Source organism: Sceloporus undulatus, chromosome 5 (assembly GCF_019175285.1).
Source record: "Sceloporus undulatus isolate JIND9_A2432 ecotype Alabama chromosome 5, SceUnd_v1.1, whole genome shotgun sequence".
Taxonomy (NCBI): Eukaryota; Metazoa; Chordata; class Lepidosauria; order Squamata; family Phrynosomatidae; genus Sceloporus; species Sceloporus undulatus.
In genome coordinates, this window is record NC_056526.1 from 142,420,285 (window position 1) to 142,440,803 (window position 20,519).

Below are 20,519 nucleotides of genomic sequence, written 5' to 3' on the forward strand. Positions count from 1 at the left end.
ATTATTGTTTTTAATTTGATAGCTGCTTTGAGCTTTTTAAAGAAAAGAAAGGATATAGAAGTTTTCAATAAATCATTCAGTGCTGGGAAAAAGAAGGCATCTAAATGCACAGAAACACCTTTGCTTAATGTAGCCTAGATTGTATCATTACACTTGGAAGTACAAATGGTGAGGCTGTTAGGTCAGAATTCTCCCTAATGGTGTTTATAGCACTGCTGTGGCTGTAGGAGGACAAGGTGGGAGTCTGCTCACAACAACAGTGCCAGCCCCATTATTATTTTATCATACTAGTTGTCCTTCAGACTGCTAGTCTGGAAAGCTGGACAGAGTCTCTGAAAATTAACCAAATGTTGACCGTGGCACTGCAGCATAAGGTGGAATAGGGCCTATACATATTAACCCAGTTTGGATCCTGAAGCCCTAATACACCAGGTATTGAAACCACCTAGGACATTCCTGAGAGCTTCTTGGTCTCCCACAAACCTTTCATCTAAAGCACATCATTCCAGAAGCACAGCAGCAGAGCCTCAGACATTTAATTCAGTTTGGTACTTGTTCCAGTAAAAATCCAGCTTTCTATCACACATAGAGCTTTTCTCAAGTCCCATTCTGGCTTCCACCCTTTGCTTCTCCTTTTCTTCTTATTAGCTGGTTATTTCAGGGGATTCCATTAGGTCCTGGAGAAAACAGACAAACCACATTCACTTTACACCCAGCCTTTCCTTTTCTTCCTCCTCCTTTTTTTCCTGGCCAAAGAATTACAATTATAGGCTAGCTTTGCAGGCCAAAAACTATACTGCAGTAATAAACTTCTTTGAAAAGGGAAACTCAACTAGTTCAGCTTCTACTGAGTGTGTGTAGAAAGATGATCAACAGTGGGTCAGGACTATGCTTCAGCAGCAAGATACTGGTTAGCAAACCAGTATAAAATCAGATGAAACTTCTCCATATTGGATGTGATAGATAGAAGTCTGGCATAAACAGCTGCTTGGTTGGTGTAGGAAAACAGGGAAGAAAGCTTCCCCAGGCCTAATATTTGTTCCAGTGGGCTAAATCATAGTTTATGGAGGCAGGATTATTAGGTGTGAACCACATCATGATCTCATTTGAACTGATAGGCAGTTCTTTGGCAGCAAATTCACTTAGTTGTGTTAGTACCATACCATTACCTTCCTACTGTTCTCCCCCCTCCCTTTACTTTGAAAGGACAGTTTAAAAAGTTACAGCACAGTCCTATACATGGCTGTGCAGATGTAAATCTGCTGGGGTTCAGTGGGCACACAACAAGCAAGCAAGGCTGGAGAATACAGGGAAACCTCATGTTTTTGCTTCCTAACAGAAGGAGCTGGTGGAGTCACTGAGAATGGATATGAGCTCTGCCTAGGTTGAGAGAGACATCATGGTTGCAGCTGCAGAGCCAGTGTGGTGTAGTGGTTTGAGCACTGGTTTATGATTCTGCAGACCACAGTTTGAATCCTGGCTCAGCCATAGAAACCCATTGAGTGGGTATGACATTAAATGCATGCAGTATGACATGATGTGGTGTAGTGGTTTGAGTGGCAGACTAGGACACTTGGAGACCAGGGTTCAAATCCCATCCTAGCCATGGAAACCCACAAGGTAACCTTAGGAAAGTTACACTTTCCGTCTCATGGCAAACCCCCTCTGAACAAATCTTGCCAAGAAGAACCGATGATAGGTTTGCCTTAGGGTCACCATAAGTCAGAAATGAATTGAAGGGCACACAATAACAATGAATATGACATTTAAATGCATGTAGGAGAGCCAGTGTGGTCCAGTGGTGTGAGTGTTAGACTACTGCTAAAGAGACCAGGGTTTGAATCCTAGCCATGAAACCCACTGGGTGGCCTTGAGCAAGTCACCCTCTTTCAAGCCTCTGAGGAGGTACACAACAGCAGCAGCAGCAAGAACAATTATGGCATTTAAATGCATGTAGGAGAGCCAACATGGTGTAGTGGTTTCCGTGTTGAACTACAGCTTTGGAGACCTTGAGCAAGTATACACTCTAAAGCCTCTGAGGATGGCCATAGCAAATCCTCTCTGAAGAATATTGCCAAGAATCCTTGAAATAAATAAAATAAAATAAAAAGGAAAACCTCAGGATAGGGTGGCCTTAGGACAGTGGCATCACTAGATGGTGCAGGGGATGTGGACCACACCAGGTGACACCCTAAGGGAAGGGGGGGGGTTACACCACTGCTCCTCAGACATCTGCATTTGCACAGAAATCGGTTGTGGCATTTGCCTGTATATCTTTAAAATGCTGAAAACATGGTATAAATGAGGTGAGACTCAGTGGGAGGATAAAAGAGAGGCCCCAGTTTTTTTAAATTAATAATTAAATTTCAATTTTTATTTTTAATATTTTTAAATTATTTTTAACAGATCCTTAAAGTCATCACATTTTACCAAATGAACCAAATAAAACTATAGAGATTATCGCACAGGGACTGCATAAGGACAGGATCGCTCCCTCATCCTTATCCCATCTTTGACTGTGATCCCGCGAAAGTCTTGCAGATTGCAGTGCTATTGTCTCATCATTGAAGTGGCACTCCATTAATGCGAACCCCCATTAATGCAAAATGCCAGGCACTGTCTCTTCAATGCTGGGACAGTGATGAGATCTGTGCGATGTTGTTTGAAAGTCTTTTGTACAATCGCGATCAATCGTGTTTTCCAGATGGGATAATGTCCAGATAAGTGCGACATCGTATGAAAATCATCTTACAATCGTGCTATGACAGCAGGAAAAGTGTGGGACAAGGACGTTTCATCCCCCATCTGATAATCTCATATGTATAGGTAAACACATTGATCTTATGTGTATGAGAGGTCATAATCTGGAAACAGCTTGAAGGCACTCAAGAACTCTCCATCCTTGGAGGCAGTGGCATCACTATTGGGGTGCAGGGGGTGCGGACCACACCAGGTGACACCCTGGAGGGTTAACACCACTGCTCCCCAAACACATACTTTTTGGCAGAAATGGGCTGTGGCATTCATCTGCTTTCCTTTAAAATGCTTTAAAAGGTGGTGGGAGTGGAGTGAAGCTCAGTGGAAGGAGAAAGCGGCGGCCAACCAAATCTTCACTATGCATACAGTATATAAATACATTTAGGTTGTGTGTATGATATTATTATTTGAAGGTATACTTTTAATTTAGCTAGTTGCATATGTCACATCTATTGGCATTGTGCTCAGTACTATATGGGAATTACAATTTATGGGTACAATTGATGGGGGGGGGGGGAAGCATTGCTAAGGATTCTGTATGGTGTGTAACAGGAGGTAAATGCAGGGTGTGACACCATGGAGTTTATCACCTCGGAGAAAATGGGACTTTAAACAATGATTAACCCATGAAAATTGCACAACTGACATTAAAAATTGACATTAAAAAATGCTTAAAATGACATTAACACAAGTGCCATTATCCTGCGAAAAACCAGGGAATAATCAGGCAAGAAACAGCAAAAAGTCATTCACAGGAAAATTTCATGAATGAGTTACTGTTGTTTCTTGCCTGGTTATTCATGGGATAATGGCACTTTAATCACATTTTGTCTCAATGTCGTATGAAAACAATTTGTGCATTTGTGTCCAATTGTGGGTCAGTCATGGGTTATTTATAGGATAATAGCACTTTGCATGCAACTTTGTGTGAAAACCATTTGTACAATTCACTGGTTGTTCACAGGATAATAGTGCTTTTCACATGATGTAGTGTAAAAACCATTCATGTGATTGCATGCAATTGTGGGTTAATTAAGGGTTGCTCATGGGATAATAGCGCTTTACATGCAACATCGTGTGCAAGCCATTTGCGCAATTCCATGCAATTGTGGGCTAATCATGGGTTGTTCATGGGATAACAGCACTTCGCACGCGACATCATGTGAAAACCATTCTCACAATGGTGGGTTAATCACGGCTTAAACACCATTTATACTTCCAATTTCCCCCTGTGCTGGGTGACACTGACCCTACGGATGCCACTGACTGCCTGGGAGCCCACTCTTGAGGTGGGCCCTTTCTCTAAAGCCGTGCCCTGACTGAAACCTTCCTTGAAGCTCTTTTTTCCTGGCACCTGTTAATATATAGTGGGCAGCTGGCACTTCAGGAGAGAAATACACAGAGAGAGGGACTGCGACCTGGGCGCCTAGTAGTAGTAGTAGCTTTGAAGGACTTTCCTCAGCTCCTCCTGGGGGGAAGAAGAAGCTCCTCTTCCTGCCCTCTCCTGTTGCTGCTGCTGCTGAGGCCACAGTAGCCCCTCCTTTCTTTCTTTCTTTCTTTCTTTCTTTCTTTCTTTCTTTCTTTCTTTCTTCCTTCCTTACCACCACCACCTTTTCCCGCCAGACCAGGAGGAGGAAGCCTGAGGAGAAGGGGTGGGTGGCTTGGGGGAAGAGAGGTGGGCTCAGGTCCGCCTCTAAAGCGGGGCTCTGCTTCTGCTTCTCCTTCTTGGTTTTAGGCTTCAGAGGAGCCCTCAAGTCCTTAGAAGGCTCTGCCTGGGAAGCAGGGAGGGAGCAGCAAGGCTTTTGGGGTGGAGCAGAGAAAAAAGGCTCCTTCTTCTCCAGGGGGAGGCAAGAGGGACGAGGCAGCTGAGGTAAAGGGGGTTGTGCCGCTCTCCTAAAGGTCCCCAATTGGGGCGTCTGGAGGCTTGTTGTCCCTCCTTGTTTCCCCCGCTTCCTCTCCCCGCCTTCCCTCTCCTTTCTGTTTTCTTTTCCCTTCCCTCCCTCCCCCTTCGAGGAGGGGGCAATGGCAGCCCCACGCGAAGAAGGGAGCAGAGCCACCGACTTGAAGCAGCCTTGCTTTCTAGCCAGGCGCTGAGGGGGGAAAGAGGCTGCTTGGAGACCCCCTCCCCCCAACCTTTCCCTCCCCGGGAGGCTTCCCCCTTCTCTTTCCCCCTCTTTCAGCAGGTCTGGCTGGAGCTGACAGGTGCGCCTTCCAGCCACCAAGACCCCCTCCCCCCTGCCCCCTCCCTTGACTTATTTCCCCAGACCTCCCTCCTTTGCCACAACTTTGCTCAGGATTGCTGCCTTTTGGAGAGGCTCCGGATTATTATGGTTTAAACCTGAGGAGAAGGAGGAGGAGGGAGAGAAAGAGAGGGGAAGAAAACCCTGGAGACGCAGGATCAAGAGGGGGAAAAGACATCAGAGGGAGAGAGAGAGAGAGAGAGGAGGGGGGGGAGCAAAAAAAGTTTTGGATGGGATTATGTGGAAACTACTCTCCTCTCTGCTGCTGCTGCTGGAGGTGGTGGTGGTTCTCCAACAGGCTCAGTGCTGCCCCCGCCTCTGCCTCCTCTCCACTGGGGCAGCTTTTGGGGGCTGAGCGAAGGCTTGACCCGGCCCCTGGCCCTCGGCAAAGGGCTCCTGCCTGTCCCCCCGAGCAAGAGGCCAAATGCTCCTCTTCGGACTCTTCTTCTGGCTGCTGCTGACATCTGCCCTGCTCAGCCAAAGGCAGCAGCAGCAGCAGGCGGCGCGCGCCGAGTCCAACCTCAGCAGCAAGTTCCAGTTCTCCAGCGCCAAGGAGCAGAACGGTAAGCACACGTCCCGTTTTCTGCATGTGTGGATGCGTACCTCTTGCGGGTCAGGCGCCTACGCGTGTATCCTAACAAGGTTGCATCCACACTGGAACAGTAACCTGGGTTGGCACCGTTTTAAGCGTCTTGGCTCAAGGCTATGGAATTCTGAGAGTTGGTCCGCTCTGGGCCCCATAGCATACTCCAACTCCCAGAATTCCATGCCCTTGAGCCAAGACACTTAAAGCAGTGCCAAGCCAGGTTATTGCTCCGGTTTAGATGCCACTTTGAGACCACTTGAACTGCCCTGGCTCAATGCCAGGGAAATCCTGGGAACTGGAGTTTGCCCTAGCGCCAGAGCTCTCTCTGAGAAGGTTCAAGGTCTCACGAAACTACAGTTCCCAGAATTCCCCAGACATTGAGCCAGAATAGGTCAAGAGGTCTTGAACTGGATTTCTTTCTGTAGGTGTGTTTTGGAACAGATACAGAAATAAATCTGGTTTGCTGCCACATGAATTGCCCCTGGCTCAAGGCTGTGTGGGATTGTGGGGGTTGTAAGTTGGCTGTGGCACCTGACAGAGATGGTTCAATCACCCAACTACAAATTTCAGAATTCCCTAGCATTCTATGGTGTGGAACTGCATGGAGCCAAAGCAGCTAAAGCAGCGTGGAACTGCATGACTTCCACAATGCTAGTTAGTCCTGTGCATCAAATGGTAGTGCCACAGTTCCATTTGAATCAATGTTAGTTCCATATTGTTGAGAGGTCAAAGGGAGCTGAATACTTTTGCAAGGCACCATAGGCCACCATAGAAAAAGTTGTGGTTGCAGAGAGGCTTGGGGAGATGAGAAAGCGTTGGGCCAAGGCTGGATCAGCAGCCTGCTTTTGCCATTCCAAAGCCTCAGGGGCTGGGTAGCTGTCACAGAAATCCTGGGTAATAACTTTTTTTCTTTTCTTTAAAGGGAGCCTGTGTGTTGTTCACTCTGGAAATGACAAGCCTCCCCTCCTGTTTGCAAAGATCTCGCATTTGAAAGCCACCTCCTGGGTGGTGCTGGTGGTGGGAGAGACCATCTCCCTTGGCCAGAGTGAGCCTTTCTTTGGGAGACTGAAGCTGCAATGAATGAGAGTTGGCAGCTCTACCTTCATAGTGTGTTTGGTCACTCCAGGAAACTTGTTAACTGAAGCAGGATAGGTAAAAGGGCACCAATTAAGAAGCTAAAAGATAAATCATAGATTAATTATTTCTATTCCCTTTTCTCCCTCCCTGGCAAGCTTTTTGGGGAGGGGGTTCTGCAATGGCTGTCTGATCACCCCCTCCTGACCCTCCCAGGTTTACCTCGGTCTGGTGGGAGTCTATGGAGAATGAACTCTTCTTTTATACAAAGCTGGAAACTAGCTAATCTGCATAGGAAACAGTAATAGTTTTCAAGCTTTCAAGTGTCCTGAAATGTTTAGAAAACCCTTAAATGTAAGTTCCCCTGGGCCAGGGTAGAAGGAGACTAGGGAGAAAGGCTCCTTTCATACCGAGGGCAGCTTTGGGGTGTGTAATTTGCTTAGCCTTCGAACTCCATATGATATACATTATTCAGATTTTTAAGGCCTTCCCGCTCCCTTGATCTTCTCTTACGAAGTCATTTAAAGGAGTACTTAGCAAACAGAAATGCTAGATGCCACATGAAACCACACTGTGAATGGAGGCTGCCTAAATTTAGTCTATTAAACACCCTGCTTTCCAGTGGTGAATGCTAATGTAAGGGGAAAAACTTTTTAGTAGTTTCCTTGTTAGGCAGGAGGACATGATTTCATCTAGACACAAACTAGCCAAACAGGCATAAAGGGGGGGGGGGGGGGTGGCTGTCTGGAAAAAAAGAGAAAAAAGAACATAGTATTAAATAACAGGTCAGCTTTGAACAAATTAGCTCAAAGCAGTTCCCCTCCCCTGTGTTTACTGGATAAAAAAAACAAACATTCCCTTTCTTTTATATGAGCTGGTAAACTCTGCCTTGTGCTATTACTCTTATCCAGAGAAAATTCATATTGTGGCTGGTTCTTAACATGTGGCACCTGCAGTGTGCTAGAAGTGATGATCAAAGAGCAGCCTAGGGATCATTCTGCAACAAGAATCAATGCAAAAGGCCTGAGGAGAGTGTGATCAAAAGGCTCTGAAACCTCAGCCCTGCATCCAGAGGACACTGATCTCACTAACCTTTGTCCTTGAGCCAAGGAAGGCATCTCTGCTTTGCATGAGAATAGAAATACTTCTTAGCATCTTCATCCCTTGGCTCCTCTGTGAGATGGAACTTTAAGGGTCTTGTAAGGTGTTCACAGTAGCCACCAAGCTTGAAACATGCTTCATGCTCATCTTTGGAGGTTTTTTTAAAAAATATTTCTGTGGGAGATTTAGCACCCTAGCTGCTGTGGTTTGTGGACTGCACTGCCAAGGTAGCTGGAATGTTTAGAATTCATCTTGGCTTCTTCTTTCAGACCCCAAAAAATGCCCCCTGATTATTGATATACCTTGTTATCTGTTATTTTCCAAGAAGCAGCAGTTTGTGAATACCTGGGCACATTTGGTTTTCTGTGGAGAAAGTACATTCAAATAGCCTCTGTGTCCAAAAAATGTTTCTCGTGTGGCAAGTAGAACTGGTGTTTAAGGATGTACAGTGGCCAAAATGTGCAAAAAATTTAGGGTTGGAATACTCCCTATCACTAGAAACTAGATATTGGGCACCATAGCAAAGTTTACTGAGCTTTGATATTGGTCAGATGACTATTCAAGTGCCCATTTGTAATGGCCCATTGATATAGGGTCTACTACTACTAGTATCAGATGGTCTTAAACCAAATAAAAACTTCTCAGGAAAAGAAAAACTTTCTCTAATGAATGCAGTAATTATGCTTTATGTAAGTTGATTTGTATGTCTGCACTGAAATTTGCTCTTGATTTATAGTTTCTAGTCTCTGCTACTGTAGCACAGCTTCTAACACAGAAGTTAAAGCAAAACCACTACATAATTTTCTAACACTTCAGAGTTATTTAGGGAATGCCATTAATGCTTGTTGAACTAGTTTTAACTGGCATAATTAGTGTGATTTTGCACTCTACTGCAGCTTAAATATTTTGTGTCTCTAAGATAGGAGCCAGTTAAAACTACTTGTAATCACAAGTGGAAACTTACTCTTTACATGACAAGGTTGTGCATAAGTCAAAACAATAATACTGTCAAGCTTCCTCACACCTTGCCTTCTTGTTCAATGATGAACATATTCACTAGGAAGTATGGCAATGGCAAGCCTCCTCTGAACAAATCTTGCCAAGAAAATCCCATGATACATTTGCCGTAGGGTTGCCATAAGTCACAAATGACTTCAAGGCACTTAACAACAACAAACCAAACAGTGTTTGGATTAAGAGATGTTATTTCCCAAAGAAGCATGCATATGATTCAAGCCACATTTTACGTGTGTTCATGGGAATTAATTCTAGATATTTACAGAACAGTGGCTGGTAACTTGTGGGTGGTGGTAGATAGGGACTTCCATGTCAGTAGGGCACTGAATCCACCCTCAAGTTTGGTCTGAACATTAAAGAGCTGTCCAAAGTGATGGATCTTCTTTTGAGATGGAGTTCAGCACCGTGGATGCCCCTTTTATAGTTTGGATTAAAATTCAGTCTTGATTCACTATGTCCCTGATATGGAAACCCACAACCACTGTTATCTGGGGCCTTTTGGGTATTGTTGGATTGCCATTTTCATCAACCCTAGCCAGCAAGCACAATGGTGAGAGATAATGAGAGATGTCGTTCATAGTTGTCTATTAAAACATAGAACGTAGGAATCTGACTTCTAACTTATTATTTGTCCATCTAGCCCAGTATTGGCAGTGGTTCTGAGAGTTTTCAGATGTCTTTTAGATTATCTGTTGCTGGTTTTTTTTTGACTGGATATGCCAGGATTTGAACTTGGGAACTTATATGCTTAGCATGTGCTCAGCTGTTGAGCTGTATTCCCTCACCATCACATCAATGTACCATATTATCTTTAAAGAAACTCTGTAGAGCAATTCAGTTATTGTATAGTTCAGAAAGTGTGGGGGCTGAAACTGAGAGAGGAAGGCATTCTTAAGGTCACCTACTGTGCTGTGGAAGAGCCACATTTTTGAGGTATGGATTTCCCAATTTCTTAACAAGGACATAGTTACTAGCTATTGGTTATCTTTTAACCAATTTTAAATGGCTACAGTCACCTTTGTTGAGAATTTGTAATTCCTAGTTAAATTGTAAACTTTCTAAATGCAGATTAAATAAGTAGACAGTATCTTTGAGGAATCAAGCAGACTTGCTCAGGTTTTAATATCATCTATTACAGGGGTAGGCAACCTTTTTGAGTCAGGGGCTGGGTTGCTGTCCCTCAGACAAGTGGGGGGCCGAAGCCAATAAATAAATAATTAAATAAAATTTTTAAATAAATAAATAAACCGGGACAAATGTAGGACAAAAATTTCAAATGGAGGACACTTTTTTTTAAATGGAGGACACGCTGAAAAAATTTGCTGATTTTTAAAAAAATGTTAATATAAATGCATGTTTCGGAGGCTTCTATAGACAATTGCCCCCCTTGCCTGCCGCTTGCCCCCCCTTGCCCGCCTCCTGATAGGCCAAAGGCGTGAGAGGCCTTCACGTGAGAGGCCAAAGGCTCCGGCAGCAATCGGTGGCAGGACCGGGCTGGGGCCGGTCCCAAGGCCTTGCCGGGCCGCATCCAGCCCGCGGGCCGCAGGTTGCCTACCCCTGATCTATTAAGTTCTGTTTGACCAATATATATTAGGCTGATAGATACTGAGGACAGGGCCATTTTAATATTCACTCCACTGTTATCAGACATGAGTCTCTTGTGAAATGTGAGAGAAGCATTCTTGGAAACTTTCAAGAAACAATCTAAAACAGATTGATTTCAGTCGTTGCATGAATTGCTGCTTTTATGAATTGCTGTTAATATTTTAACTGCTACTGCTCAGTTTTAAGTAAATTCAATTGGCCTTAATCAGATTAGTATTTTATTATATTTTATTGCATTTTATGAAATCTTGTACACTGTTTTGAAGGGTAATTGTTTCCTAAAACAAAGTTTAAAAATCAAGTAATAAATAGTGCAATCTGGTTAGAAGAAAGTCTCCTTAAATTAAATAGGATCAACATTTGGGTACATTTGGGCAGTTTGTAGCCTTAATTGTTACTATAATATGACTTTTCTAGCCTTGCATTACATACTAGAAATAATATTTTTGTAGCAATTTCCAAGTCTAGATTATGAAGCATGCATTTGCCACTGCCTGCCAGGAATTCAGATTGATAGGTTCTGTGAAGCCAGCATATCTTTACTGAAAAACAATTTGAAACCTGCCTTCTTAAGTCCTCTTGTGTATAGCCAGTTTATGTTTTATTATAATACCTTTTTTGGGGAAAGGATTTGTTTATAGAAGAACTCTGGCTTTATTAGTTTATCTTTTGGCTGTTACAATTATAACATGCTCATTTGAAAACACAGAGAAGGCCTGGCTCACCAAAAGTTTTTATGTGGAATGCTGTTTTTCATTGCTTTCAGCACAAAGTTACCATTTCTACTTACAATATTAAATTATGGTAGGGACATATTTTAATACAAATACAAATTTTAAAATATCTGAAGAAATAAGTTCCACAAATACTTTGAAAATATGGTTTGCTTCACTACTGGTCTACTACAAATTCGGCTGTTTCCATTGTTTGTTGAAATAGTATTTGTGGCAGATTCAGGTATAAGACTTCAGTTCTGCACACAAGTTGCTTGCTTAAATCAAACTGAACCCTTTGGAATTTAAACAGACTTTGTAGAGCTGAAGACTAAGTTATAATATTGAAATGGCAAAATAAGAGACACAAAAGTGATGTAAAAGTATACTTTTATTTTGGACCTTTATATTTTAAACTGTTCATGCTTAGAGCTTAGAAGGGCAGCTATGAAGGAACAGACCCTCATGTGTAAAGATATCTAATTGAATACTGAAGGATTGTCCATGTTCTCTGCTTTCTATGTGTGGTTGTGAAAGGTAGATGATGAAGAAAGCTGATATTAAGAATTCAGCTCATTTGAGATGTGCTGCTGGAGGAGAGTTCTGCAGACACTATGGACTGCCAAAAAGACAAATAAATGGGTCCAAGAGCAAATAAAGCCTGAACTGCCCCTAGAGGCCAAAATGACCAAACTAAGACACTTGTGCTTTGGACATATCATGAAAAGGCATGATTCACTAGAGAAGACAGTAATGCTTTTTTTTTTTAAAGAGCCAGCATGGTATAGTGGTTTGAGTGTTGGATATAGACACTGGAAAACCAGTGTTTGAATCCGCACTTGACCATGGAAACCCATGAGGCAAATCATAATCTCCTAGCCTAAGAGGAAGACAAAGGCAAACTGCGTCTGAAGAAATCTTGCCCCTTAACAGGTTTGCCTTAGGATTGTCATAAGTTGAAACCAACCTGAAGGCACACAACAAAAACAAATGTAGAATGCAGTAGGAAAAGAGAAATACTGCATTACAGGTGGATAGAATCAACCAAGAAAACCATGGCCCTGAATTTGCAAGATCTGAGCAGGGCTGTTGATGGCAAGATGACTTGGAGAGCTCTCATTCAAAGACTCTCTATAAGTTGAAGTAGATTTGAACACAAAAAGCTAAGCATGTGGCTAAACAGGATTAAATACTTTAAAAGCCCTCAGGAAAACAGCACAAAACTTTCTATGCTGGTGACAAAGAAGGATATTAATGTTTTCCTTGTAGCATTCACATACTTTAGCTGAGGTTAAGCACATGTAAGTCTAATTGATTTCAATCAAATATATTAGGAATATTTGCTTACATGTTTAGGTGATCTCCATTAAAATCAATGTGTCAGATGCGGAGTTTGGAATTGATAATGTCTTCTCTTGTTAAGGGGTTCTGTAGGTTTGAATGAATGAATACAGATCACAAAACAAGTTGGAGATGTTGTTGCCAACATTGTTAAGGACATATCTCTCCAAAACTCAGGTACAGACTAATTTGTGTTTAGGGAAAAAACTCTTTTGGTACATTAACTACTGGAGAAATTTAGGGCAAAAGAAAGTTCAGATAAGAGTTAAAGAAAAAAGAATGCATAATGCTACTGCAAGGCAGGCTTCTGTGTGTCTGGTAAAACTGGTCTAAAGCTAGCATATTTTAAGCAAAACATAAGGAACTGAGAATGTTTTAGTCTTGGAAGCAGAATGTCCTCATATCGTTCCTTACAAGGCAATGACGATGAGATCAGAGCATTTCCAAAAAATGATGTTTTAGAACAATTATCAGTAAATACAGTAACTCTGAGTGGCTTCCTATTAAAAAAAAGAGAGAGAAAGAAGTTGTGGGATGAACAGTCTGATTTTATAGTATGACTTTCAGCTTGGGAGAAAGAGGAGGGAAGAGGAATATCACACTTGGCATTAGAGAAGGCAGAAGGGATTTACAGAAGAGAATCTGTGCTTATTTTGGCTGGCAACTTGAGTAGGAGGTGATGATTCCAAGTGCAAAGTAGGTATCTCTTGGGGTTGTTGTTGGTTTTTTTTTTAAAATCTCAAGCAGGCAACCTGTTCTGCTTAACAGAAAAGTAGAACATGACTTGCAGAAGAGCTTCATTAACACTGTTAAGTACTTTAACTCTCATACTTTCCCAGTACAGCCACTGAATGCAGTGGCTATTGGATTCTGGGAGTTGTCAAAAATGTAATTTTGTAGATAAATCTATTGATTCAGTGGCTCTACTCTAGTCAAGAATAACAACAGGATTTAGTCATAGTACAGATTGTTCTCAAAGTTTGTTATAGCTACTTCAGGGTTGCATAGTGGGGCATTGTTAGGTTAGGATTAGAAGGAGACTAAATGCTTGGATCTGGAGATCACACACTGTGTTTGTGTGTGTGTGAAACTATAATTAGATTGGCTCAATTTAACCAAGTTTACATTTTCAGACAAAGAAAAGAGGGAAAGATTCTTTATCCATGGATTTAACTATCCACAGCTTGAAAGTGTTGTTTAAAAATATGAATTCCAAAAATTAAACTTTGATTTGACGTTTTATATAAGAGACACCATTTTACTATACCATTGTATTTAATGGTACTTGAGCCGCCACACATTTTGGTATCTATTGGGGGGAGGGGGTTCCTAGAACCAAACCCCAGTGGATACCAAGGGCTCACTGTATTAACCAGTAGTTTGATGCAGCATTCTGTGTCTTTAGGCCAAATTAATAGTTCCTAGGGAAACCTGACATAGTTTGAAAATTCAGCTTTTAAAGGAAGTAGGTTTCTTGAAGGTCCTTCCTTGACCATAATTTCCATAACATTTGCTAACCCCCCCCCCCTTTTTTTCCCCCCTTTAAAAATGAGTCTGGCATGCTTTTATTACAGAGTGACATACATTCTCAATGTTGTTTGATTTTATAAAACCTGATAATATGTAGAGAAAGCAGCATACAGCTTATTCGCTCTGTTTTACAGGCAGGTCTTGATTTCTGTCATTGGTCCTGGACTCATGATGTAAACTGAAACTGGTGCCACAGGAAATCTTGGGAGATCACAGTACCTCCATGTATCCAAGTGGAACTAAAGTAGGCACAAAGTTAATAGTTTTCCTCAATGCACCACCTACTTTAAAGAGAATTACAGTATAACATATCAGTGTTTACCTTTTCCAGAAGATAAATTGTGCTGATGCTGTTCTTAGGAACCAAAAGAGGTGACCCCAAGGAAGCTTATCTGGGGAGAGCTGGCTGGCCAGTAGATGTCATTTCCTCTTTAGAGGAGCACATAGGCAGATAGCAACTGGTAAGAACCATGGTCTTCTGCTGTGCCTTCTCCAGCAAGCTTGCCAAGTGAAGATGGAGACTCCACATCTAAGCACACAATTTCTAAATAGATAAAGGAAACCTCATCTTCCAGACAATGGAAATTAGAGTTTCTTCATGCTCCCCCTTTGAAGTAGGCAATGGAAGCCACTTCCAGGAATGCCAAGATTGTAGTTGCTTTTTTCTCCCTACTCACCCAAAACTAGGCAGGAAAAAGAAAACCAGTTACTTTTTCTTATTGCTCAAAGCTCCATGGCCAAACTCAACGTCTCTCCCTTCTTTTCTCTCACATTTTCTTGTTCTTTACCTCCCAGTTTAATTGTACAGGTGGTCTGTGAGAGCTATGTGTTGTGGGTTTCATTTCTTTCTGTCTTGAGAAATGTTGTACATTGTTAATGATGTAAATTGGGGCAATGCTAATTATGATTTGCCTGTATCACAATTCTACACTGCAAATATAACATAACTTCATCTTATCATCACCATTCTGACCTGACAGCATTACTACCATCTCTGTCCAGCATTCAGCTGCACGCATTATCACTTCCACCCACCGCTCTGACCACATTTCTCCTGTGTTGGCATCCCTTCACTGGCTCCCTCTCCCTTTCCGCATTCAGTATAAGCTCCTGCTGTCGACATTCAAAGCCCTCCATGGACTGGCCCCTCCTTACTTATCAGACCTTCTTTCTCTTCACCTTCCCACCAGGGCCCTCCGTTCTGGTAGTCAAGGGTTCCTGTCTCAGCCCAGGATTTCCTCTGCCCCATCCCGGATTCGCCCCTTTTCACTTGCTGCCCCTCACTCCTGGAACCTTCTTCCTCCACAAGCAAGAGCCATCACTTCTTTAACCAGCTTCAAAACGGAGCTGAAAACCATCCTATTCAGAGAAGCTTTCCCAGGCATCGCATAATTGTCGCTTACTATCTGATGTTCTGTTGTTGGCTGTTTATCGATCCATTTCCTGTATTCCTATGTACTGTATATGTATTATCCTACTTGTGATTATGTATTTTCTCTGGATAATGATTAACCATCCATTATGAAGCCTTGCCCTCCCTCCAGTCCATCTGCCTTGGTCCAGACCTCGGAGGTTGAGAGGAACTGCTGGACCTCTTACCCTTTCCCTCCACCACTCCCTTCTCCTTCTGTGTCATGTCTTTTTAGATTGTAAGCCTGAGGGCAGGGAACCGTCTAACTAAAAGATTGCATGTACAGCGCTGTGTAAATTTACAGCGCTTCATAAATAAAGGTTAATAATAAATAATAAATACCATGATAATAAGTGCAGCAATATCAGCACCTGTTTTGGGAACTCTGCCCATACTACAAAATCGCATATGGGTTTGCTTCTTGTTTGTAACCTGCTAAAAGGTTGGTCAAGTGTCTTTTTTGGGGGGGAGGGATATCAGAGAAACTTTAACTGATTAATTTAAACTAATATATGTATATGGATCAGCATCCATATGTATATGGATCAATATGTCTGTTCCTTTGGTGTGAAGTAAGAATGTGGCTGGAAACAGTCTGTGAATGAACAGAAAGAAAATGATTATGTATATTTCTGTTTAACAATAACTGTTATATTTTTAGCAGGGGAAACATGAATTTGACTGGAGGATGTAACTGATTCTAGCATAGTGTTGGCAGTATGAATTAAACTTCAAAGCAGAAAAAGACTAACAGCAATATATTCATTATTTGTGTATCATACCATGCAAATTTCAGGAAACGTAATGCAGTAAAAATGTGAGGAATGTAGGCTGTTGAAAGTTCAATGTCAATTGAGTACATTTTTAAGCACTGTAAATCTATATCTTGCCAACAAATGGAGTGACTCAGTGGGTGGCAAACTTCTTTCTTTGTTCATAAAGATAAGTATACTATTTGGAAATATGTCATGTGAAAAAGAAGAATAGTTATTTAAAATGTTTTCCAAATTCTAGGGTTCTTTTTTCTCTGTCCAGTTCAACATATGTTGTAGCAGTGTTTCTAAGTCCTTTGCAGGAAGGCAACCTTTTCATTGGCTGAAGCACAAAATACTTTAAAATGTGGTGATAAAATTGTGTGATTGTAATGTAGTAACAACAAATTTAGTAATAAATATGTAGCTCTTAATTAATATGGAAATCCTATGGGAACATTCATTTAGAAAAAGGGGCGACTGCACAGGAGAGCTGTTGGGATTATTCAGATATATGCATATGGCTTTGTGTATGCTATATATACAGAAATACAGTCCATAGAAGGAAAAAGTAATGTCATGCAAAGCTATCCCAGAGTTTTTGTTTCTTCTTACAGAAAATGTTGTTCCGGGACATAGGAAATGGCCTTAAATCAAATCAAACCATCGGACCATTTATACTGTTAGCCACTTTAGGTCTCATACTGAATAAAAATGAGATTTTTGAATAAATAAAATAAAATAAAATAGCTATATTTAGTCTCTACCAATTGATAGTGGCTCGCTAGGATTTGGGGAAGGGAGTTTCTGAGACGTAACTGCAGATGTCAGACACAGAAACTGGAATTTTTAGCAAGTAAATCTTATGTTCTGCAACTGAGCTGTGACCCCTCTTTTCTTCAGATTGCTGTTTTAAGAAAGAGTGGAGAGAAGTACTCCCATCTAATTGTGTTGGTTATTACCTTTAAAGCCCTACATAGTTTGGGTCCAGGTTATCTACAGAATTGTGTTCTCCCATATAATCAGCCCCGTACATTTGGATCCTCTGGCAGACATTTACTCCAGTCATCCAGTACTGGCAACTGTCAGTCAGAGGACATTTTCTTCAACCACTCTTAGAATGTGGAACAAGCTGCCAGAAGAGAGCTGAATACATTGTCCACATTAAGGAGGTGAATACAGACTACAGCCATGTGTAATGTTAGGAGCTTATCAGACGACCTTTAAAACCGGCTCAAGTGTCCTGGGGTGCAGCCAGGACTCGGGGTGGAAGCAAGGATTATCATATGCTAAATCGCAGCCTAATCGCCACCCGCCATCAGCCCGGGTCCAGCTGCGTTTCGCCAGAACTTTTTTTGAAGCCGGAAAGCTTCAAAATGTATATGTGGTGCTTAGGAGTCTGAAGAGAAAATTACTAGTGGTTCACATATTAGAAACCCCTTTAACTCCGTCTCTTCTCCATTGTAAACCTGACAGTAACTTGTAACAGAGATGGAATAATGGGCATATCATTAAATAATAGTGCTATGTACTTCACATATTTACAGTAAGGAAATTATGCCCTTCCCTGTTTTTTTTCCCCAATGGCATTTCTGTGAGGGCTTTGTCAGTTGAAAATATACTCAGTTCTACATCATAATTCTTTTGGGGAATCCTGGTGGTTTATGTTGGACTACTCCCTCTAGAGTTGCAGCTGTGTTTGAGGATCTGCTTAGGCCATTATAGCTTTTTTTGTGTGATAGGCCTTTAGTTCTTCTTTCCAATCTGAGGAGAATGTTCAGGGCATATGGCAAATGCTAGGTGATAAAGGTTTCTTAGAGATGTGGAATTTGAAGGAATGTTGAATTCGTTGAAGAAAGCTGCAGAGGAGGTTGCTAAGAAAAGATAGCTTTATAAAATGGTAAAAATGGAATTACCGCATGTACATTTCATTCTTATCAAACGGAAATCAAAAACCTCATATTTTTAAGGGCCTCAAAAGAAGGAAACACTCTTCTAAGGTGGCAGATAATACTTCATCAGTTATACAGCAGTCACTTGGTATACACTGGGGTTTGGTTCCATGAGCAGTTTCCAGGACCTCCCATTTATACCAAAATCTGTGGATGCTCAAGTCCCATTAAATATGGCAACATAGTAAAATGGTGCCCCTTATATAAAATCAGGGTTTGTTTTTGGAATTTATTTATTTATTGAATATTTTCAAACTGTGGATGGTTAAATCTGTGGATACAGGGGGCTGACTGTATTTAGAAAGCAAATAAAGTACACTGCTGTATACTTTCACATTGCTTTCTTCATAGCAGGAGACAGAAGGCCTGTTAATGTAATGGCTTTACATAAAGGGACAGCTCTGTGGTGATTCACTGATCATTTACCCTGATGTAATCTCATTGAATATGGAAGAAAGAAGGGTATAACATTGCGTTTTGTTTCCTAAATTGGTGTGGATTGCATTCTGAATGGTTTGACTCCAGAGAAGTCTGGGACGTGTGCCTTCTGGGGGGAGGAGGTGCAATTTTTTCCCCTTACTGGCAGTCTATTGCGCATAATGGAATGCGTCTCTGGAGGGTTCCTTGACCTTTGGGTGGCTTTAATGAGGGCTGCCATTAAAAGGAGATGCTTAAAAACCTCCTTCCCCACATGTGTCTTTGAACCCCAGCCACCATATTTATAGTATTTAAACAGAAAATAGCACATCCTTTCTCAGTAGATATAGTGAGATCCTTGAATGGCATGAGGCACAGGAAATTCTTTTGTGGGGGTCTTTATAGTATTTTAAATCTACAAATATTGTTCCAAATATTTCACCAGTGGTGGTGAATTTTATATGAGGCCACTTCCATCATGAAAAAAGCTTGTTCAACTTGCTTGTGGTTATGGAGCTCATTCAAATACTCTGAAACAAAATAAAAGGAATGGATGTAAATGGTCTTTATGGAAAAATTGTAAAAAAGTTGCAGGGTTGTATAAACAAATTGGTTTATTTACTAGATGTTTAAGTGTTGGATATGAAATCCATACTCAAGAGTGTGGGTTATTTTATAGCAGGGGAGGGAATTGTATGGCCCTGCAGATGTAGTTGAACTGCAACTCCCACAAGCCTTAGCTAGCATAGTTTATTGTGAGGGATAAATCTGACTGCAGTCTGTCAACATCTTAGGAAGCATGAGCTGCCCAGCCTTGTTTTACAGTCATTTGATTATATTTCAGCTGTATGGAATTTCCATGTTTTTGGAAAAATAATTAGAGGAAAAGTGGTAAACCTATTTTCTGCCATTCCATCAAGAGTGTTCAAAGGTATATCAAAACAAAATATGAAATAAAAAATGCCTATTTATAGAAAAAAGGAATATTACATTAAGTCATATGATTGTTGGGAAATGGGACCCTTTGGTTCCTGTTGCTTTTTTACTTCCTTTCAAAAGTTGTATGTGAGAGCTGTTCATAACAAGACTTAAATATAACTTTGATTTAGTAGCTGATGTCAGATTGGAAATAGAAGGTAGCAACAAAGAAAAGAGTTCAGTCTTTCATATGAAAAATGGGACTGGTACATAGTTAAATATTTCTGAACAAAACACAGCTGTGTGAAGGTAATGGAGTACAAGACTTGAGCATGCACCTGAGCTAGATGGGACATTCTGAGTAGATAGACTTTTATTTTCTGATGGGGTTCGGTACTGGGGGATCTGGGATTCAGAAATTAAACTTTGGCCTTGTTCTGAACAATCCATCAGTGGAATACACTGCAGGCCTAGTATAAGGATTTGTTAGTGTGTGTGTACCTTCACGTCACCTGCCAATGTATGGTGACTCCATGAATTTCATAGGGTTTTCTGAGTCAAGAAATCCTCAGAGGTGGCTTTTCCAGTTCCTTCCTTTGAAATGCACCACAGTAAATCATATTTTATTATGACAGAATAAAACACAGGAGATTCATGCAATCAATTTCCTCCTCAACTGCAGCTGTAATAAGTTCAAAAGCAGTCAATTCCAGGTTTCATTAACCACAGATTTCCATATAATTTGATGAGTTTTCTTAGGGACAATGTGCATTTCGAACAATCCATCAGTGGAATACACTGCAGGCCTAGTATAAGGATTTGTTAGTGTGTGTGTACCTTCACGTCACCTGCCAATGTATGGTGACTCCATGAATTTCATAGGGTTTTCTGAGTCAAGAAATCCTCAGAGGTGGCTTTTCCAGTTCCTTCCTTTGAAATGCACCACAGTAAATCATATTTTATTATGACAGAATAAAACACAGGAGATTCATGCAATCAATTTCCTCCTCAACTGCAGCTGTAATAAGTTCAAAAGCAGTCAATTCCAGGTTTCATTAACCACAGATTTCCATATAATTTGATGAGTTTTCTTAGGGACAATGTG

The 20,519-nt window shown here is 41.3% G+C and overlaps 1 protein-coding gene across 1 annotated transcript in view; it reads left to right on the plus strand.

Moving 5' to 3' along the window:
• Positions 1 to 4,421: 4,421 nt before the first annotated feature.
• PDGFC (platelet derived growth factor C) overlaps positions 4,422 to 20,519 on the plus strand; it is a 161,445-nt gene continuing 145,347 nt past the window's right edge. Inside the window, exon 1 of the mRNA XM_042470110.1 lies at positions 4,422 to 5,560. Coding sequence (XP_042326044.1) covers positions 5,422 to 5,560 — 139 coding nt within the window. The 5' untranslated portion in view covers positions 4,422 to 5,421. The remainder of the gene's footprint in view (positions 5,561 to 20,519) is intronic.